Source organism: Gopherus flavomarginatus, chromosome 1, assembly GCF_025201925.1.
Source record: "Gopherus flavomarginatus isolate rGopFla2 chromosome 1, rGopFla2.mat.asm, whole genome shotgun sequence".
Classification (NCBI taxonomy): domain Eukaryota; kingdom Metazoa; phylum Chordata; order Testudines; family Testudinidae; genus Gopherus; species Gopherus flavomarginatus.
Genome location: NC_066617.1, coordinates 139,497,898 through 139,518,839, shown reverse-complemented (window position 1 = coordinate 139,518,839; position 20,942 = coordinate 139,497,898). Strand labels below are relative to the sequence as shown.

The window sequence follows — 20,942 nt, the reverse complement described above, 5'->3', positions numbered from 1 at the left end:
GTTATCATTCCTTTGGCTGTTCTTTAACCTCATTTCTGTTAGTTCACTACATTTTACATGAAAATGCTAGCGAGAGAGGCAGTATGATCTTGCGGACTACTCACACAAGCAAGGAACTGGTGATTTCTAATGACAGCTCTGCTAATGTAGTCTTGGTCCAGTAATTTGGTTTTGCGGGGGGGGACGGTGTCAGGCACAAATGCTCATAGCAACCAACCAATCCTAGAGGATGCAGAATGTGAAGCAAGTAATTATAGATGCCTATTCAGGATGATCTTTGATTAGCGTACAGAATGGGAGTTAGTGACACAGAGTCTATGTCCAACTCCACTACAGACTTCCTATGTTTTAGGAGGTGCTGGATACTCACCCACAACTCCAGTTGCCTGAAAATCAGGTCATTTACCCTATACCTCTGTTTCTCAGTTTCCCTTCTGTAAAATGGGAATAATATTTAAACACTTACTTCACAACACCTAGGTAGATGTTAATTATTTTTTAATATGCAGAAGCCAGTTTCTTAGCTCATCCCTCAGTTTCCAAATCCTTTTGAAATAATTTTGATCCACATTGATACTGGCTCTGTTCACCACTTATGTCAGCAGAAAATGTGCCCTGTATTATCTAACACACACATAAACACACCATATTAGAGAAAGACAGACCCTGTTCTAATCACTCCACAATCATTAATAAGAATCAACAGGATTGAAAAATTGAAATTTTCAGCTCTGAAAACACAGGCACTCAACTTGGCTAATTTGTTAATAATAATAATAACAACAACAATCAAATTATTCATTATTCGTATTGAGGTAGCACTCAGACCTGCACTCACAATGGGTCCTAACTGTGCTTGGTGCTGAACAAACACAGAACAAAAAAAAGACACTCTGCCCCAAAGATGTGACAGTATAGGCACAAGAAAAGAGACAAAACAGATAGATACAGGCTGACAGGGAAGTACAAAGAAACAACACTAGTCAGCCTGATGGGTAGTGATCTCAGGACATCAGCAGCCTAACAGTTGTCAAGTTTTCAGTAGGCCTTACAACAAAGGAGTTTTATCGCGGGATCTGAAGGACAATGAGTTGGCTTTGCAAATGGTTATGGGAAATTCCTCCCAAATATGAGTGACAGCATAGGAAAAAACAATTTGTCCACTAAAAATTAGATGGCGACAACCAATTCATTTCACAAAAGCTAGACAGCCAGCAGACAGTAACAACATCCAGTTAGTGATAATCTGGGCTACGTCTGAAGCTGGTGACCTAGTTTTTAGGTGACTCTAATATTTAGACCAGCCATCTCAAACTCAATGTACCTTAGGGCCAGTGCCAGTCCTCAAATCCTCCCAGCGGGCCAGTAATGTAACTGAAGATGGTGTTCAAAAAGAAAACATTTATATTGTATTTTTTATTTAGAATTTCTTAGAAATAATAAAACTGTCATACAATGTTATACAATTCTTTGCCTGCCAGAGAGTTTTTAGTGTTCGCCAGACACCTAGTAACACCTCAGTTCTGTCAGTTCGTTGATGTTTGGCCTCAGTGACTGAGCAGTTGAAAGCTTCAGGATTGCAGCAAGGTGTGTATCAGATAGTTATGTTTGGTATTTAGACTTGTTTATATGCCAGGGGTAAGCAACCTATGGCACGGGTGCTGAAGGCAGCACACGAGCTGATTTTCAGTGGCACTCACACTGCCTGGGTCCTGGCCACCGGTCTAGGGGGGCTCTGCATTTTAATTTAATTTTAAATGAAGTTTATTAAACATTTTAAAAACCTTATTTACTTTACATACAACAATAGTTTAGTTATATATTATAGACTTATAGAAAGAGACCTTCTAAAAATGTTAAAATGTATTACCGGCACGCGAAATTTTAAATCAGAGTGAATAACTGAAGACTCGGCACACCACTTCTGAAAAGTTGCTGAACCCTGGTATATGCATTGTGGAAAAAAAATGGCTGAGTCAGCCTGGCAACTAATGATGCTGCCTCCATGGTTGACTTTGCCTGGCAACTAGTGATGATTTCTCTGTCCCTCTCCCCCAGCCAATGGGGGCTGTGGGAGGCAACACCTGCAACAGACATTGCCGGCAACACGTCTGCCTACGTCTCTCTTCTGTGGGACACAGTGGGGAGGTTCTTGGGCTGCAGATGGACCACAGGCCAGGACTTTGAGACCCCTGATTTAGACTGTATCCCTTTTTGGGCAGAGACTCTATCATCCTATATTTTGGACACTAATGTAGTAAAAATAATAATTATAATAATCTATAGTTAGACTTGACAGAATTCTATTTTTATTTCTTAAAACAATTGATGGATATCAATTTTTATTTAATAATTTTCACAATTGTGCAAAATTATGGGGGACGTCAGGCAATAAGGGGAGTCAGACAATAATTAAGGACAGTAGACACAAATTGAAAAAGTTGAAGCTTTAAAACAGTTAAAACACAAATTTTCAATATCACATGTCAAAATACTCACAGTAAATAGCCTTAAATCAAACTCTAATAAGTTCTTGATGCATTTTTCTTATTCTGCCTATCTGTAAATATTGCTTATTACAAATGGAAATATTCTTTCATTGGTTTGTGTGTGTATGGTTAAACTAATGTTTTAATAGTGTTTAACAATATTTACCAATAAAAATCTAATCCTGTCAATCCTAACAATAGTACTGTAGGCTTTTTATTCTTTTACTATGCCCCTGAGCCACCTGGACCAACCAGTGAGTTCAAGAGGGTGACCAGGTATCCGGCCATTAAAAGCCCAGTTGGTGGTGCTGCAGCACTAAGGCAGGCTAGTCCCTACCTATCCTGGGTGGCACCATGCTGAACCCTGGAAGGACACCCCCCCACCTAGGACCCGGACCTGTTGGCTGCTTCCGGTGCGCACGCAGCACGGTGCCAGGACAGGCAGGCAGCCTGCCTTAACCCCCACGCTGCGCCACTAACTGGGAGCCGCCCAAGTAAAGCCCACACCACAACCTCAAGCCCCAAATCCTGCGCCCCAGCCCTGAGCCCACTCAAACCCAGAGCACCCTCCTGCATCCCAAACCCCTGCCTCAACCCATAGTCCCCTCCCACATTCCAAATCCCTCAGCCCCACTCCCCAGCCTGGAGCCCCCCCCTGCACCCCAAACCCTTCATCCCCAGCCCTACCACAGAGCCACAAGCCCCTCCTGCACCCCAACCCACTGCCTCAACCCATAGTCCCCTCCCGCACTCCAAATCCTTCAGCCCCACTCCCCAGCCTAGAGCCCCTTCCTGCACCCCAAACCCGTCATTCCCAGTCCCACCTCAGAGCCCACATCCTCAGCTTGAGCTCTCACTGCCTCCTCCACCCCAACTCCCTGCCCCAGCCCAGAGCCCCCTCCCACACCCTGAACCCCTCATTTCTGGCCCCACCCCTGAGCCCTCACCCCCTCCCGCACCCCAACCCTCTGCCCCAACCCAGTGAAAGTGAGTGAGGGTGGAGGAGAGCGAGCCACCAAGGGAAGGGGAAACTAGTGAGTGTGGGGCAGGACCTTGGGTAAGGGATGGGGCCCGGGGTGGGGCCTCAGGGAAGGGGCAGGGCTAGGGTGTTCGGTTTTGTGCAACTAGAAATTTGGCAACCCTAGTCCAACGTGGAAAGTTACTTTACCGGGGTGAAATTCTGGCCCTGTGGAACTCGATGGCAAAGTTCTCACTGACTTAAATAGGGCCAGGATTTCTCCCTTGGCTTGGTGTCAGTGACTTCAGTGTGCTTGTGAATGGAGTTCGGATTCTAGTGACCCATCAACTGTGGTTGTGTTATGAATCATCTGAAAATCCTTCTGAGCACAGGATGGAATTTCCCCTTAAGTAGTTAGTCATCCCATTGCTATTTCCCCATCAACTCCTATCCACTTGAGAAAGCCCTTCCCCACTTGTACAAATTTAGTTTGAATATAGCCATGTCCTATATTCAATCCCATACAAGTGACATACATAGTCAGAACATGTTTAGATAATTAATAGTTCTGCAACTAGAGATGTTGGAATGTAAGAATCAAATATTTATACTGTGGGGACAGCAAGGGACCCCACGTATCACCACACCCTTTTGTTCTGAGTGCTGCTTTAAACACAAAGACATATATGGTCCCTGACCTCAAAAGCTACAAAAGACCTGATTCTCTCACCTTGACTCTCGTTGGGTAGTACTTTATTCTGCAAATAGTTCCATTGGTTTAGGTAAGGTGTTACTCAACATAAGCATGGACAGCAGAATCAGGCCCAAAGTTAGTTTCATTACTTTTTTAAAAACAAATGTAACCTTCTACTTTGTATGTTCCTGTAATTTCAATAAGTGTACATTTTACGGCAAATATAGCAGTAATACTGGGTACTTGGAGAGGGTTTCATATTTCCAAAGAGATTAAAGTGCCTTTCTTGGAAAAACTTTTATAAACCATCTTCATAAAATAGAAGGAAATAGGTAATTATTCCAGCTCTTCCCTACTCTACATTAGTCTAATCATATCTGTGTACTTTTAAATAGAGCTGGCTGAAATTCTCTCATTGCAATATTTTTTTTAAAAAAAATATGAAAAATGGTTTTGACCAAAATTTTCATTTTTGGTTAAAAAGTTTAAAAGTTTTCAGTTTATGAAAAAGTTAAAAAAAATGAAAATAATCTTTAAAATCTGGGGAAAAAATGAAACAAAACAAAAAAATCCCAGCATTTTTAAAAAAAACCTCATATGAACATTATGGAAAATTTCCTGTGAAAAATAACTGGTAATTTTCAATCAATTTCTGAAGGACTGGCATGACCAACCACTTGGGAAGAGGTCCAATCACTGACACACAATGTACAGATATGCTGGAACCAACAGAACACAGGCTCACCAACCTCTTTGCAGTGTTGATCACACCTCAATAGAGAGTATTGTGTGGACTCACCGCCTCTCCCTTGGCCATCAAATAACTGCCCCATGACACTGACAGCAAGCACTTTGAAGGGGAGGCAATATTAGGAAATATATATATGGTGTTTTTTAAATGTGATTTACCAACTGCAATTAAGAAAGAGAAATGGCTCTGTACTTTTGGGAAGATGTTACTGGCAAATATACCACAGAAGACAGCTGTGAATCCAAGAAAATAACTGCTCCTGCTGTAGCTTTATGAGTTCTCAAAGGAGATGTGGTCGTGACTCTCAGCAGAGAGGTACCCAACAAGAGACAGAGTGGGTGACGACAGATGAAGAAGCCCTGTGCTCTGAATAATGAGCAGGGAGGTTGCCTTGGCTATTGTTGCCTTCCCACTCCAAGGCAGACAAGAGATGCCAGACACGGCCTTCCCTAAGTCTATGTCTCACGTAGAGCTTGCAGACTTGCAAATAGGGAGTGCCAGAGTCACAGAAAAGGACAATTTACTTTCCTCTCATAAAATCTGGTTGTATCACAGTCTATTTTCTTTAAATGGGTAAATGGTTTACTTTGAATTCACAAAAAACTGTTTTCTGAACGAGTTCCTTGAAACATCAACCTACAAGAATTCAGCCAAAACTACAATATGCTCTGATCTATGTTGCAGCAACAAGGCTATCAGCAATGAAACATGAACTCATGTCTAGAGGCACTATGGGGCTCTGTACCACCTTGCTGGGGGTGGATTATACCACATTCTAGCCAAGGGGGTTTAGATATATGCCCTAGAATTTTGGAGCTTTGGGAGGTCCTGTCAGGTGGACCTTGGGAGCACAGATAAGAACATAAGAATGGCTATATTGGGCGAGACCAATGGTCCATCTAGCCCAGTATCCTGTCTTCCAACAGTGGCCAATACCAGGTGCTTCAGAGGGAATGAACAGAACAGGCAATCATCAAATGATCCATCCCCTGTCATCCACTCCCAGCTCCAGAGGTGGAAAGTTATTTATACTTATCTTTGAAAAGAGTAATCCTTTAAAAGGTACCTACGTTTGCTAAATGCTGTTGAGCAATGTCCATTTCATTTACAACTGACTGTAAGTTGATCCATTCTGTCAAAGTGCCAAGATGTATCTCAAATGCCCTCCCATTCTATTTGTATGATAACTCTGCCATATGTAAAAATGGTTGCATACTGTATCACCTTGCATTTGTGGTCATTAAAGCAGCAATGAAATTCTAGTTTAAGTTAACTACTGATGCTCTATGATAGGTGAAGTACAGGGTATTCATTTCTGAAGCATCCCAATGAGTTCATAATACTGGAGTGAACTGACAGAGGAAGGGGATGGGGTTTATTGATCCTTGTGGGGTTGAAGGTGGAACATTACTGGGCCGACAGCGCCCTGCCCAAAGCTGACACTTGTGAATTTCTTACTGCAGTGCTTATCCAGCACCAGTACATGTCAATTAGGGTTTGTTTGACTGATAGTGCTTGTAATCCTGCCAGTTAAGCATAAGGAAGCATGTAACCTGCTAATCTTCTTTTGGAGCTCACAGAGAAATGCCAAAGAATGGGGAGCTGGGATTCTGGCACAGACTGCTTGGAAACAGGATTTTACTATGCTTTTAACTGCACATCACTTTTGAAGGAGGGAGGGGAAGATTACTAATCTACATAAAATTAATCAGTGATCAAGCGAGTATAGGACCTGGGCCTGAGTTAGTTGCCACACAATAGTGAAAAATATAAGCCTACTAGTTCCACCTATTAATACACAAGTCTACACCACTGTATAACCATCTACCTTCATAACACAACACATAACAGAGCAGTCATTCATAAAAACAGTCTTCTACTCCACCATCACATCTAACTATAAGAAAACATAGAACTGTGACATGCTGTACACTGGGGCTATATGACTTTTGAAATCTTTACTATACGTTTAACAAACAATATAAATCCAACAGCATAATTTCCATCAGAGAACAAAACAAAGGGGTACTACTAAGGGTGAGAGTATTCAAGTTTGGGAGGAGCAGAGTGGTAACGAGTGGGGGCAAGACTCCAAAGTCTTTGGGAACTGGCTGGAAATTCCTTACCTGGTGGGGGAGAGGTGAATTATACCTTAGTGGATATGGAGCTGGCGGATGATAGAAAGAGAGCCTTGTCTCTCCAGTGAAAGTGTTTAGCACTTAGAGGTTAATATCAAGAAAATTGTCTGCATTTCAAATATTTAATGAGGATGAAAGACTCTCTTCCTTATACTCCTCCATGCCTCCCTTGCGCTCTCAACACCGTAGCCACCTGTGGCTAGCTACGTCCCCAGCACCCATCTCCATGCCCTCCCAGTGCTCTTTCCCTTCCCACGCCTCATCACTCCCCTCTCCCCTTCGTGCCTGTGCTCCTCTTGCTGCCCCCAAAGCGAGACCGCCATTCCAAAGAAGTTTCAAAAATGATGAGTGGAGTTCCTTAACCACAGTTGGCAGCTATTATCCAGAAACAGTGACAATGCCAAGTCATTTGGGAAGAAGGACTTAGTAATATTAGGGGTTACACTGCTCTGTTTAAATGCAAAGAGTCTAGAATCAAAAAAAGAAGAGGCCAAGCTCAACAGCTGGCTATTAAGAGTGAGCCTTGGTGGACATTACTGAAACATGGTGGGCCGTGGAGCAAGAGCAGGCCACATCTGTGGAAGGATAAGGCATGCTGTAGCAAAGGCCAAAGTTAGCAAAGGGAGAAGTTAGGGGAACTCTTCAACAGGGAGAGTAAGTGCCATTGTCACCATCATTTTTATTTTGCCCAAGTGAATGCTAGGCACTTTACAGAACAAAAAGAAAAACAGTCTCTGCCTTAAAATGTTTATAATGTAAATGTAGATGGATCATGCAGAGTGGAATTAGAGGGAGTGAGGGAGGACATGGAACACTTTATCCAAGCAGCAGCTAGTAACAGGGATAAACAGAGATAGGGTCCAGAGTGACCTAGACAAATTGGAGGATTGGGCCAAAGGACAATTGAAGAGTCCTGCACGTAGGACGAAAGAATCCCATACACTGCTACAGGACCAACTGGCTAAGTGTCAGTTCTGCAAAAAAGGACCTGGGGATTACAGTGGTTGAGAAGCTGGATATGAGGCAGCAGTGTGTCCTTGTTGCCAAGAAGGCCAACAGCATATTGGGCTGTATTAGTAGGAGCATTGCCAGCAGATCAAGGGAACTGATTATTCCCCTTTATTCAGCACTGGTGAGGCCACATCTGGAGTACTACGTCCAGTTTTGGGCCCCGACTACAAAAAGGATGTGAACAAATTGGAGAGAGTCCAGCAGAGGGCAACAAAAATGATTAGGGGGCTGAGGCACATGATTTATGAGGAGAGGCTGAGGGAACTGGGCTTGTTTAGTCTGCAGAAGAGAAGAGTGAGAGGGGATTTGGTAGCAGCTTTCAACTACCTGAAGGGGGGGTTCCAAAGAGGATGGAGTGAGGTTGTTCTCAGTGGTGGCAGATGACAGAACAAGGAGCAATGGTCTCAAGTTGAAGTGGGGGAGGTCTATGTTGGATATTAGGAAACACTATTTCCCTAGGAGGGTGGTGAAGCACTGGAATGGGTTACCTAGGGAGCAGTTGGAATCTCCATCCATAGACGTTTTTAAGGACCGGCTTGACAAAGCCCTGGCTGGGATGATTTAGTTGGGGTTGGTCCTGCCTTGAGCAGGGGGTTGCACTAGATGGTCTCCTGTGGTCTCTTTCAACCCTAATCTTCTATGATTCTATGGATTCACCGATTTACTGAAAAAAAAATAAAACCTCTCTTACTGATAATGGGAATAAGTGGCTAGAGATCCCTGTTTATTGGCACTGCCCTCATTTGGTGGTTTTCTGGCTGATTATATTGAAATGAGGATTCTGTCCTGTTCTCAGTATAACTGCTCCACTGGACATGTCACAACCAACCCCTATAAACTCTTGTCCCATTTACTGTGGCAGCTCCCTGCACACTCTCCTCAAAGTATACTCAACCCCCGATGTTTCGGACCTTGGTCCAGATGCATCTGCCTGTCATCCACTACCTCAGTGGATTTCCAAGAAAGTTACAGAAATAAGGGCCATGCATGATTACATCCTTTTCAGCATTGCACATTGTGTGACCAGAATTTATGAAGAAGGTAGGTGGGATATCTGGGTCCAAAGTCAGCATTAGTGAGAAGACGTTCTGTGGATTACTGAGAGTAAAAGAGAGATGCTGCAAAGCTAATGAGAGGAAACAGGAAGAACAACCATGGATCCCAATAATCAAATGTCCCTTCAGACAGTCTCCCTTTCCAAGCTTGCAAAGTACCCTCCACCTCCTAAGCCATTCTCTCCTACTCCACACAGTGAGATGTCTTTCCATCAAATGACTCCTTCCCACCCCTTCAGTGACTTGCTCCACCCACTCCACCCCTCATATTAACATGTGCCCTCACCCACAAACATGATTCCATGACCTTCCTCACATTGGAGACAGTTTGCACCCAAAGGTTCCTAAAAGAGAACTAGGCATTCTGATTATGCCTGTTCTCTACAAGTGGGGCTCTCTATAGTCTAGGTTCTTTATCATAAAACAATTCCTGAATTAGTGTAGTGTCTCAAAGCTGGTTCATTATTTGAATTGCCAGCTTATCGGATATCTGCCTTATCCACTTATTTATCATTAGACACAAAATAAATGTCAAAGCCTTATTAAGATGCCAAGCTAAAACACGGGAAGAATATTTGTTTTCTGGATGAGGGCGTTTGTTTAAATAGAAAACATTTTATACTGCAGCATCTAGAAGAAGAAAATTGTGGAAGGAAAATAAAGTGAAACTTGATTTTAAAAGGCACATTACATTCTCCCCTGGTCTAGCAGTGAAACTCCTGGCATTTAATGTCATTTAGCCCACAAAAACAATCACTGTATGAACTCTATTCAGCTGTGAGGTGAGTGGACCAACTAGTCAGCTGTTCAAGATACTGAGATAGGTTCATGTAAGTTAATGATACTCAGGGTAATTACAAAGACAGGGTTAATAGAGATCTTAGATTAAGCTACTTTTCAAAGTGCATACTGCATATTTCCCATGTCCAGACCAGATGCCATTAAGAAAGCATAAGGTGACCGAAGAGCTGCAAGCCTCAGTAGATGTATCCTAGGTTAGTGGGGGTACATAGAGGTCTTCCAGGTGGTACATCAACTCATTTAGATATTTGCCTAGTTTTACAACAAGCTACATAAAAAGCACTAGTGAAGTCAGCATAAACTAAAATTCCATACAATGACCTGTTTATACTGCTGTATATGCTATACACTGAAATGAAAGTACAACAGTTATATCGTAATTGATTAATTTTACAATTATATGGTAAAAATGAGAATGTAAGCAATTTTTCAGTAAGTATGCTGTGACACTTTTGTATTTCTATGTCTGATTTTGTAAGCAAGTAGTTTTTAAGTGAGGTGAAACTTGTGGGTATGCAAGACAAATCAGACTCCTGAAATGGATACAGTAGTCTGGAAAGGTTGAGAGCCACTGCCATAGGGCATTGATACAATGTCCTTTCTTTATTGATAATGGCCTGACCACCTAAATCCTTGTTTTATTGTCCAGATTGCAGAAAGCTAGGAGTGTAGGGTGGCTGCAGATCGCCATTCTACTGTGGAATCTGGCTGTAAAGCCACTGTATCCAGCCTCAGGAGGACAACCCCAGTGCCAAGATGATCATCATTAATATTGAGCCATCACAGGGGCTCTTAAGCTATTTGCCTCCTCTACTGCTAGCATATCAGAGAAAAACTGGTGTTGCTGAAGGAGAGAGTCCTCAGCCAGGATGCCACATAACCCATGCCAATCTGTAACTGCATTTTTTCCCCCCTTGGCACCTTGCAATTGACGTAAGTTAGAGGATCATGAGCACTGCTCTGACTCAAAAGTGGGACCAATCATGCACAGTAGCTGTATCAAGGGAGTTAAAAGGTGTGTTTTAAGCCATTTTTGCAGACAGTGCTCTGAGCTGTAGATCAACCACACCCCAGCATCTGGCTCAGAGCATCTGAAGATGCAGGGATGTTAGGACAGTGATCAGGGAAGCTATATATATATTGGTAACACTATAAGAAAAGGATCCCATCAACCAGACAGAGGTGAAGAAAGGGGGAAAAAAACTAAACAAACCCAACTACAGACCACATAAACCAGCAGAAATATGCCAGAGAGAAGAATCCTTGCATTAGACCCCGAGAGGAGAGAGAATATATGGATTAGTAGGTCTCTTCCATCTTAGATTTCTCTTGATTTTATGGCACTCACATATATTTGCATAATACTGAAATAAACTTCGTAAAAGAGTTTGCTTTGCTTTGAGATCTATGGATAGAAAGCACTGAGTATTATTACTCAATATATTATTCAAAACTGTTCATAGATTTTAAGAGAGGAAGGGACCATAGCAATAATCTAATCTGATCTCTGGTATAACACAGGTCATAGAATTTCCCCAAAATAATTTCTAGAGCAGATATTTCAGAAAAATACCCAATCTTGATTTAAAAATTGTTAAGTGATAAAGAATGCACCATGACTCTTGGTAAGTTGTTTCAATGGCTAATTACACTCACTGTTAAAAATGTTCACTTTTTTTCCAGTCTGAATTTGTCTAGCTTCAACTTCCAACCATTGGATTGTGTTAGATTGACACACCCATTATGAAATGTGTTTTCCTTGTAGATACTTACGGACTGTAATCCGGTCACCCTTAAACCTTCTCTTTGTTAGGTTGAATAGTTTGAGCTCATTGAGTCTATCACTAGAAGTTATGTTTTCTAATCTTTTACTCATTAACATGGCTCTTCTCTGAATTCTCTCTAATTTATCAACATCCTTCTTGAATTGTGGACACCAGAACTGGCCACGGTATTCCAGCAGCAGTTGCACCAGTCTCAAATACAGAGGTAAAATAACTTCTCTGCTCCTACTCAAGATTTCCTTGTTTATGTAACCAAGGATCACATAGCCCATTTGGCCACAGCATCACACTGGGAACTCATATTCAGCAGATTATCTATCACAACATAAATTCCATCTAAGCTGCGTGGCTGTGCAGCAGGCTATCAAGGGCCATGGAGGCAGGGAAGGGCGCCCCTCCTACATTGTCAGCCCAGCCTGGCCAGAGCTGCCGCAGGCAGACAGAGGCACCTCTCCACCGGCCCCGGGCTGATGCAGCGAGAGAGGGCTGGGTGGGAAGTCCTCTCTCCCCGCCATAGCCTGGGGCAGCCTGCATCCCAAACTCCTCATCCCTCGCCCTACCCCAGAGCCTGCACCCCCAGCCAGAGCCCTCACCTCCCTGCACCCCAACCCTGTGCTCCCTCCCTGAGCCCCCATTCTGCACTCTGAACCCCTCATCCCTGGTCCAACCCCAGAGCCCTCACCCAACGTACCCCAACCCTCAGCCCCAGCCCTGAGACCCCTCCCACACTCTGAACCCCTTGGCCACACCCCCACCACACATCACCTCCATACTGGTGCACATAAAAAAATTCATTCCACATATGCACGTAAAAAATTAGAGGGAACATTGACCACAACCCACAAACCTTTTTCCAGAGTCCCCCATCATGTAAGTATGGCCTACATTCTTTTTTCCTAGATGTATACATTTATATTTAGCTATATTAAAATGCATACGGTTTGCTTGCACCCAGTTTACCAAGCGATCCAGATCACTGTATATCAGTGATCTGTCCTCTTCAATATTTACCACTCTCCCAGTTTTTATGTCATTTGCAAACTTTATCAGTGATGATTTTATATCTTCTTCCAGATCATTAATAAACATGCTAAAAAGCTTAGGGCCAAGAACAGATCCTTGTGGGACCCCATTAAAACACACTCGATTGATGATGATTCTCTGTTTACAATTACATTTTGAGCCCTATCAGTTAGCCAGTTTTTAATCCACTTAATGTGTGTCATGTTAATTTTATATATATTTTTTATTTTTTTAATCAAATTGTCACGTTGCACCAAGTCAAATACCTTACAGAAATCCAAGTATAAAAAACATCAACATTGTTACCTTTATCAACCAAACTTGTAATCTCATCAAAAAAATATATCAAGTTAGACAGAATCTATTACCCATAAATCCATGTTGATTGGATTAGTCATATTACTCTCCTTTAATTCTTTATTAATCAAGTCTCATATCAGCCACTTTCTTATCTTGCCAAGGATCAATGTCAGATTGACAGGCCTATAATTATTTGGGTCATCCTGTTTGCCCTTTTTAGATATTGGTGGTCTGGTGCCACTTTGAGCTGGTGTGTCCTGATCTGACGAAAGCTTGTTTCTGATGATGAGCCTGGAGAGGCTGGGGGTTTGGAACCGGCCACCCAAATACCCTAAGAGAACCTGCTTCAATACAGAAATACCCCTCCTTCAACCACACACCTCTAGTTGTCACCTATCACCCACAATGGAACCCATATGGGATATCACCAAACAACTATAACCCATACTCGATGAGGACACCATCCTAAAAGAAATCTTTCCTGGACTCTCTCTTCTGGCCTTCAAACAAGCCCCAACCTCACCAAGCTTATAATCAAAAGCAAGCTCCCCACAGACCTGAACACACCGATTCAAAGCGGTACCAGACCCTGTCAAAACAAATGCAAAACTTACAGATACATCTCCACTGTTACAATGATCAATAGCCCCCCAACACCTTTCAAGATTCATTGATCCTCCACATGCCTATCAGAACATGTGGTGTACCTCATCCCATTCACTAAAAGGTCCAGTAGCAACTGTGTCCAGGGTGAAACCAGACAATCACTATGTTCTCAAATGAACTCACAGAGTAAAATGATAAAAAACAAAAACACTGTATCACCTGTGATCACTCTATATCTGACCTATCCGTTCTTATCCTCAAAGGAAACCTGAACAACAACAACAATTAGTTTCAAGGAGAATAAATGCAAAGCAATGCAAAAGTAATGGGTATTTAGACACCAAATATTTTCACTCTGAAAAGAAAACAAGGCTTGAGTCCCCCCCCCCTCCAATTAAATGGCAAAATAATTCATTTAGTAAAATTTCAATACATGTTTCTGGTCAATAACACTTTAAATATAAACAATGATCAAATAAATCAGCTCCAATCAACACAATTCTAGAAAAAGCATAACCAGCCTCTTTTCCATATTTTGAGCATATGCGTCTTCTGAAAGATATTTAACAAGCCTCTCCTTGGCTGGTCAGTGGGATGTGAACCAAGGATCTTTAGTACTAAAGCACAGAGCTAAAAGATAAATTCCATTAGCTTGCACAGAAGTGATCTTTTATCTTTATGTGGACAGACACTAGACATGGACACAACGTATACTTTATCTCCAGTGAATCTGTGACACATTTCAAACAATGAAAGTAGAGGGGTCAGAGGGCAATTTCCATGAGTTAATTAGAAGTCAAAATATGCCACAAGGCCTGATTTTCCTCATTTACACCAGCGTAAGGGTATGTCTACACAGGAGTTGGATGGTGTGAGTCCCAGCTCAGGTAGACGTACTTGGCACAACAGGCAGCGACTCAGGATTCTGCCCTAGTACCTACCTAGGGAGTCAGGCAGGAGTGCACTCAGGCAGCTAGCCAATTGCTGCCCACGCTACCACGGCCAGGCTGCTACTTTTAGCATATTAGCTCAGGCAGGCTGAGAATCAAACCTCTCAGCTATTGTGTAGAGATATCCCTAGTCAGGAGCAATGTCAGTGGAATCACACTGGTTTGAAGCCAATGAAAAGATGTTCATTCAGTGGGTTTCAAATCAGGCCTTACAGGAGAGGACAATCAGGCTTATAATCTGCATTTGAAGAGAGGGCTGTCCTTTATTTTCATCTCCAGTAAGGATAATGTTTCTGTAACATGAACAATTAGCTTATGTTCCAATAAACTTGAAGCCTTTGCCTGCACTAAATCATAAAGGTTTGTGCTGCACTGAGTTTTTGCTCAGTAATGACATTTGGTGAAAAAACAAAACAAACAAACAAAAACAAAACAAAAACAGAATCCAGGCTGTTCAGTGTCCTGAGCTATTAATCTGCATTTCTTCTCCCCACATACTCATTTTCAGTACTGAACCAAGACAACCCTTTGCTGATGGGAAGCCCAGTGCCATGCTCTTAGTCCTCTTACCTCAATGTCTTTTTCTAACTCCAGTCCAGCTTCCACCAGGTTGCGCTCATATTCTTCCCTCTGCTCCCGTTTCTCCTCCTCTAGGGCATCCAGTGGGCTCATCTCGATCATCTGAGCCTCTGGCTGCCCATGTTGCTGCTGGGGTCCATTCTGGCCCTGGTTTTGCTGTTGCTCAGAGTGGCTTTTCCCCATTTCCCCATTAGAAATAATGGCCAAAGAGGAAGGTCTGTGCAAGTGACCTAGGGAGCCAATGCTTCGCTGGTGCTGAGAGGCACGTTTTCGGTAGTGATAGGCTAAGACGTAGTCCACTTTCCTCTTGCTGTCCCTGAAATGCTTCCCACCAGGGGATGTCCCACCTCTGGCCCCCACTTGGGTCCCATCCAGGTAATTGTTAATTTTCTGAAAGAGAAATAGACAAGTCTCAGGGAGACAAACCCAAAGACCAAGTAAGCAGCAGGGCTCAGGGCCTCACTCTTGTACAGGTATATGAGAGCCTTAGCTAAGTAAATGATGGGGATTAACTGTAGGAAAGGAGCAATATTGAAATAAGAGCTCAGATTCAGTAATGTAGAGCATCTCCTCTGTCTGTAAACCCAGCAATTTCCAATCTGCCATGGTTTCCAAAAGGCAACAGAAACCTACATACTTACCACCTCCTCACTCACACATACTGAGAAAACACATTGACACCATACCTTAGGGTTTTGTACTCACATCTTACACTCATATGTATCAGTGCTTAAGTGATGAATGCAATAGGAAAGTAGGGGTCAGATTATGGATTGGGGGAATGTTGTGGAGCAAGACTGCTCAGGGGGAACAGGGAGCAATTTGTATTATGCATGGACAAAGCGCAGGAATCAGAGGTCTGAGCTGGGACATGGAGTTCAGCTCTTTATGGTGCCAGGAGGAGAAGCAGGACAGGACTGGACTGGGCTGGGCACAGGGGATATGAGAGACAAAAGGACAGTGGAGTGGAGGAGACTCTCACATGGACTGCTCTAAATGATGAATAATATCAGTATTGTCAAACATTATAATTAACTTGGGGATGAGATTGGTAGACTGTATGACCCACTAACATACAGCATAAAAAGAAAGGAAATACGAAGTTAAACTATTCAACACCTTGTCTACCACATCAGTTCCGCTTCTCCACCTCAGCTACCTCCTTTCCAGAGCTCACATATCTCCACCCTAAACAAACAGCAACCATGTAGCCTCAGCTCTAACGACAGCCAAAGTACATCAATGCGGATTCCAATTCTGTAATTTCTATATTAAAATCTAATCCCAAATTTAGAACAGTCACTCACAACATAGGTCACCCATTCACATACATTTTCCTAAGATATATAGAAAACTTTCTTTCATTGCCACCATTTGCAATCTAACTTCACGCCCGGCTTACATACACTCCAATACAGAACTAGGTACAATGTAGTTTATAAAAGCTATGCCAGCACTAACGGAAATATATGATCTTATAAACAAATAACGTGGCCAAATTTAAGTTTACATGTTGGTTGTTTGGGATTGGGGTCAAGATACATGGGTGGTGGAGGGAGGTATCTGAGAGTGGGAAGAGGAACTGATGACTGTAGTGTAGATAAGGCATTGAATGGTTTAACTTTGTATTTCCTTTCTTTCACAGGTTTTTAATGTGCATCAACACTGATAGTTATTCATATGGATAACTATGCAGATTGATATGAATTTTATCCTGACATCTCCCATGTTCACCTCTCCCTCAGCTAAGCTTTGCCTCCTGGCTTCACACAAAACTGCTATCAACCTCCATACGCTTTTATAGATTCCTGGTCCCTCTGCATACAACCCCTCCATGCACAGATCAGACTGCCTCAAGGCTTCCCACTTTGCACACCATACACATGCTACACATACACATTATACATATACTCTTTACACCTAGATTTACACACACATTAAAAATACTTTGGAGACAGCATTTCATAACATGTTCCTATTCTATGGTCTGAATCCTTTTCACGTTGTACTCACGGGCAGTCCCTGCGGACTCTCTGGATCCATCTCTGCCACAATGAAAATGCCAAACCTCAGATTACCAGCCTCCCTTCCAGAGAATTTCATGCAATACACTCCACAGGTAATGATGTCACCATCCCCTGGTTGCTGGCACCGACAGCAATCCAGGGAAATCCATTAGCTGGCAGTAGAGAAGATAATCTTCAAGTATTATCCCCCTCTTCCTCTTTATACGTGGGTGTGTGTAGTAATAAGAGATGCACACAGAGGCCAGAAGGAAAGGGAATGAGGAAGGGTTGGGCAGATGAGTTGCTGAGGGTGTTTTCCTGTTTATCATCTGTAGGTACCCAGGTGCCTCATCCCAGCAGCTGCCACCTGAGAGGTCACCATAGCAACATCAAAGGGATGCTGCTGCTGCACCTGTACAGAGAATGGGACTGATCAGATTGCAGATACCCTTCTCTCTCTCTCTCTTTCTGTGGCTCACACAAGGCAAAGATTTTGCCACAGCAGTGTATTAAAACCAAGCCCTAAAGTCAGTGGCAAAATTCCCACAGATTTCAATGAGAACAGGATCAGCTCCTTAGTTTGCAGTGCTTTCCTGAACCTGTAAGAGTTTTTGCAATCAAAGAATTTATTAGAAATGAAAACAAAATAAGCAGATAAAACTGTTAGTAACAAGATTCAATTTGCAAAATTGGAACAGAAAGAACTTTAAATGGCTATATATGCTGCCCACAACCTCGCTCATTCTGCCCATTCTCTCTTAGGGTGACCAGAAGTCCCGATATTTGGGGCTTTTTTTAATATGGACTCCTATTACCCCTCACCCCATCCCAATTTTTCACACTTGCTATCTGGTCACCCTATTCTCTCTCTCTCATTGTAGAAATCAGTGTCTCATAGGTGCAACATGCTGTTTTACTTAGAAAACCGAGTCTAAAAATATTGTCTTGGGTTCCATATTTCTTAATGATTTCTGAACAATGGCATAAAATTTATAAGGTAAATCGATCAGGGGATATGGTGGTGAGGGTTCTAACTACAAGGCCAGCAAACGTATCCTAGGCTCTACAAGTCAAGATGGATTCTTTCCTTCTCCCATGTAATAAAGGTTCTGCATCCAAGACTGCAGCTGTATAACTCCACTATCTTCGGATTCTGCCCTCAGTGACACCTGTGCATATGACCTTCAATGGGCTTGCACAGGTGTAACTGATGGACATCAGTAAACAACTCTGCTGATGGTGCACAAGAGGGAACAGAATCCAGCTCCCTCTCTCTGACCTGTGTTGGCTCTGCCAGACCAACAGGAGTGAAATGTAATATAATGGCTGAAGTCAGTAGCTGTACCTCAGAATAGGCAGAGGAAGCAGATCTGTTGAGTAAGGTAGTGGCATTTTTGCCTAGTTACTTTTCACAGTAAAGCCACATTGTAAATTATATATAGAAGGAACATTTGATGCTCCCCCTCTCTTTCTCCCCATCACCCCACCTCCACCTCCATCAAAAGCACTAGAGGAATAAGCCAATGATTATAATAATCCTACTTACAGAATTGTTGAGAGTCTCCATGCGGCCAGATGGCTCAAAAGCCCCATTGATTCTGCCAAAATGCACAGAAGGCCGGGTCTGAGGAACTGTGAGGTATTTGTTGTTGTAAGTTGAAGAAGAGCTCCCAATGGATTCTGATCTTTGCTCTCCATTTTGGGTAGGATGAGAAGGCGTTAAAGGAATATCTGAGGGTCAAAGATAAAATTGTCAAAAGTCCGTACATCATCTTTTTCTGCAACCATGTCTGTAAATGACTGAGTCAGTGCGGGTCATAGGAACTTTCTGTCAGCGTGCATAGAACTTGAGTGTATAGAGATGAGCATAAAAAAAAAGACCACACACAAAATGAAATGCTAGATATTTGTGTGCGACCTGCTGAATAAACAAACATTTTTCAATTTGCATACCTTAGCTGCACTGAAACCAAATATATTTGATAAACATATTTCTGTCCTTGAGTGTTCAGAAATATTTTAATCTACTGGTTGAAGCACAGGACTAGACTTTAGAAGGTCTATGCTCTGCTCCAAACTCTGTAAATAATTCATGGCCCCAGCTTTGGCAAGCAGATGTAATTTTTGTGCCTCAGTTTCCTCCATCTGCAAAATGGGGAAAGTTACTAACCTCAGAAGATTCTTGGGATTAAATTAATTAATGTTAGTGAAATGCTTTCACATCCTCAGATGGAAGTTGATTCAAAGTATTAAATAGTATTAGGACAACTACCATTATGTAATACAAAGGCTGCTTATCTGAACACTCCAAAGTCAAGAAATACAAAAGCCAAGGTTGAAAATACAATAACAACATTTACTCTGGTTTTTCCATGCAACAAAGATGGGCCAAATCAGAAACCTCAAAACCTGAATTTTGAATTTCAAGAGACGTTAGGTTCAGATCAATGGATCCAATCCTGCTCATCCTGGTTTGGTTCCATCTTTTATCCTGACTTGAAAGGGCTGATAGTTCAGATCCAGTTTGAGGCGGCCAAAATCTAGTGAGGATGAAGACGGCAGTAATCTAAGACTAATGGCTGATCTCCCCAAACTTCCACATTTTGAACTGAAATCTCATGAGAGGTTCTGGCATTGTTAAATTCCAAACATAAGTTGAATGGGTCTTTAAACCAAGCCATTAACCCTAGCCTAAGATTAACAGTCTGGGATTTGGACATCACGACCGTGGCCCATCTCTTATATTGACATAGTTTCTAATTACAGACAAACAAGCCAACAACAATATAACACACTTTCCCCCTACAAACTTAGATAAATGTGTGTATATGGTACAGAGCGATGTACAGCTATGAGTGTTTTGTACAAAAAGAGTGCTTAGTTACAAATAAGAAAAACAAATTAAATCACACTCCAGTGACAGTACAGAAAAATAGAGTAATGGTGAAGTATTTTGAGGGTTCCAGACTATGTAACCCATACTGAGTGTTCTGTCCCACTCTAATAGTGGTTAGACCACAGATGAAAGTTGATCCCCTCAGCTCAAATCACCATATGGGCCACCACACATAATACAATACCCATGGGTGAGCCACTGGGAGAAGCAGTTGAACTTTGGACTTCTGGTTCTTAAAGCATGAGTCTCTACCACCTGAAATAAGACCAAGATACAATAGCCAAGGCAGTAGTGGGGTCATCAACCTATGTGGCTCAGTCACCACTGGAGGGCAATAGAGCATCACATTGAATGGACATGGGTTACACCTTCCCCTGGGGGAAAGATGCAAGGAGCTACTGCCATCTTGAAGCCACACTGGAGAAGCCAAAGAGGAGCCTCTCTCACAACCCCAGGGAGTCACTGCATCTACAGTACGTTCTTGTGCCCTATTCTAGGAAGCATCATGGTATTGCAGCACTCTCCCTTCAATAGAGGAATGAGAACAGGTGACAGCAGCACTGGCATTTCCAAGCTCAAGAGGGAATGCAATGGAATGGTTCTCAGGAATGACTTTTCCCCACTGAAAAGCTCTGGGAGAAGAGTTGTCCTTCTTTTCCTTACCCTCCTGTTTAGGAAAATACAGGAGTCCCATAATGGTTTTCATCTTCCCCTTGTGGAGATCACCGGTGGTGGGTGTATCTCCCCTTTTTCTTTTGTATCTATGTCCTGAAAGCAGATCCTTCTGCTTGTTGCAGGGACAGGATGGTGGTGGAATCATCTACACCTGCTCCCTGCAAGGTGGGAGGGTCCCAGAGCTCAGGCTGAAGTCCAAGCCCAAACACATACACTGCAATTAAAC

The 20,942-nt window shown here is 42.6% G+C and overlaps 1 protein-coding gene across 1 annotated transcript in view; it reads right to left on the bottom strand.

Moving 5' to 3' along the window:
• Positions 1 to 17,234, bottom strand: part of ANO2 (anoctamin 2) — a 307,459-nt gene extending 290,225 nt beyond the window's left edge. Inside the window, exons 1-2 of the mRNA XM_050965225.1 lie at positions 17,153 to 17,234; positions 15,131 to 15,529 (exon numbers count right to left, since the gene is read on the bottom strand). Of these exons, the coding sequence (XP_050821182.1) occupies positions 15,131 to 15,529; positions 17,153 to 17,182 (429 nt within the window). The 5' untranslated portion in view covers positions 17,183 to 17,234. The remainder of the gene's footprint in view (positions 1 to 15,130; positions 15,530 to 17,152) is intronic.
• Positions 17,235 to 20,942: the final 3,708 nt, after the last annotated feature.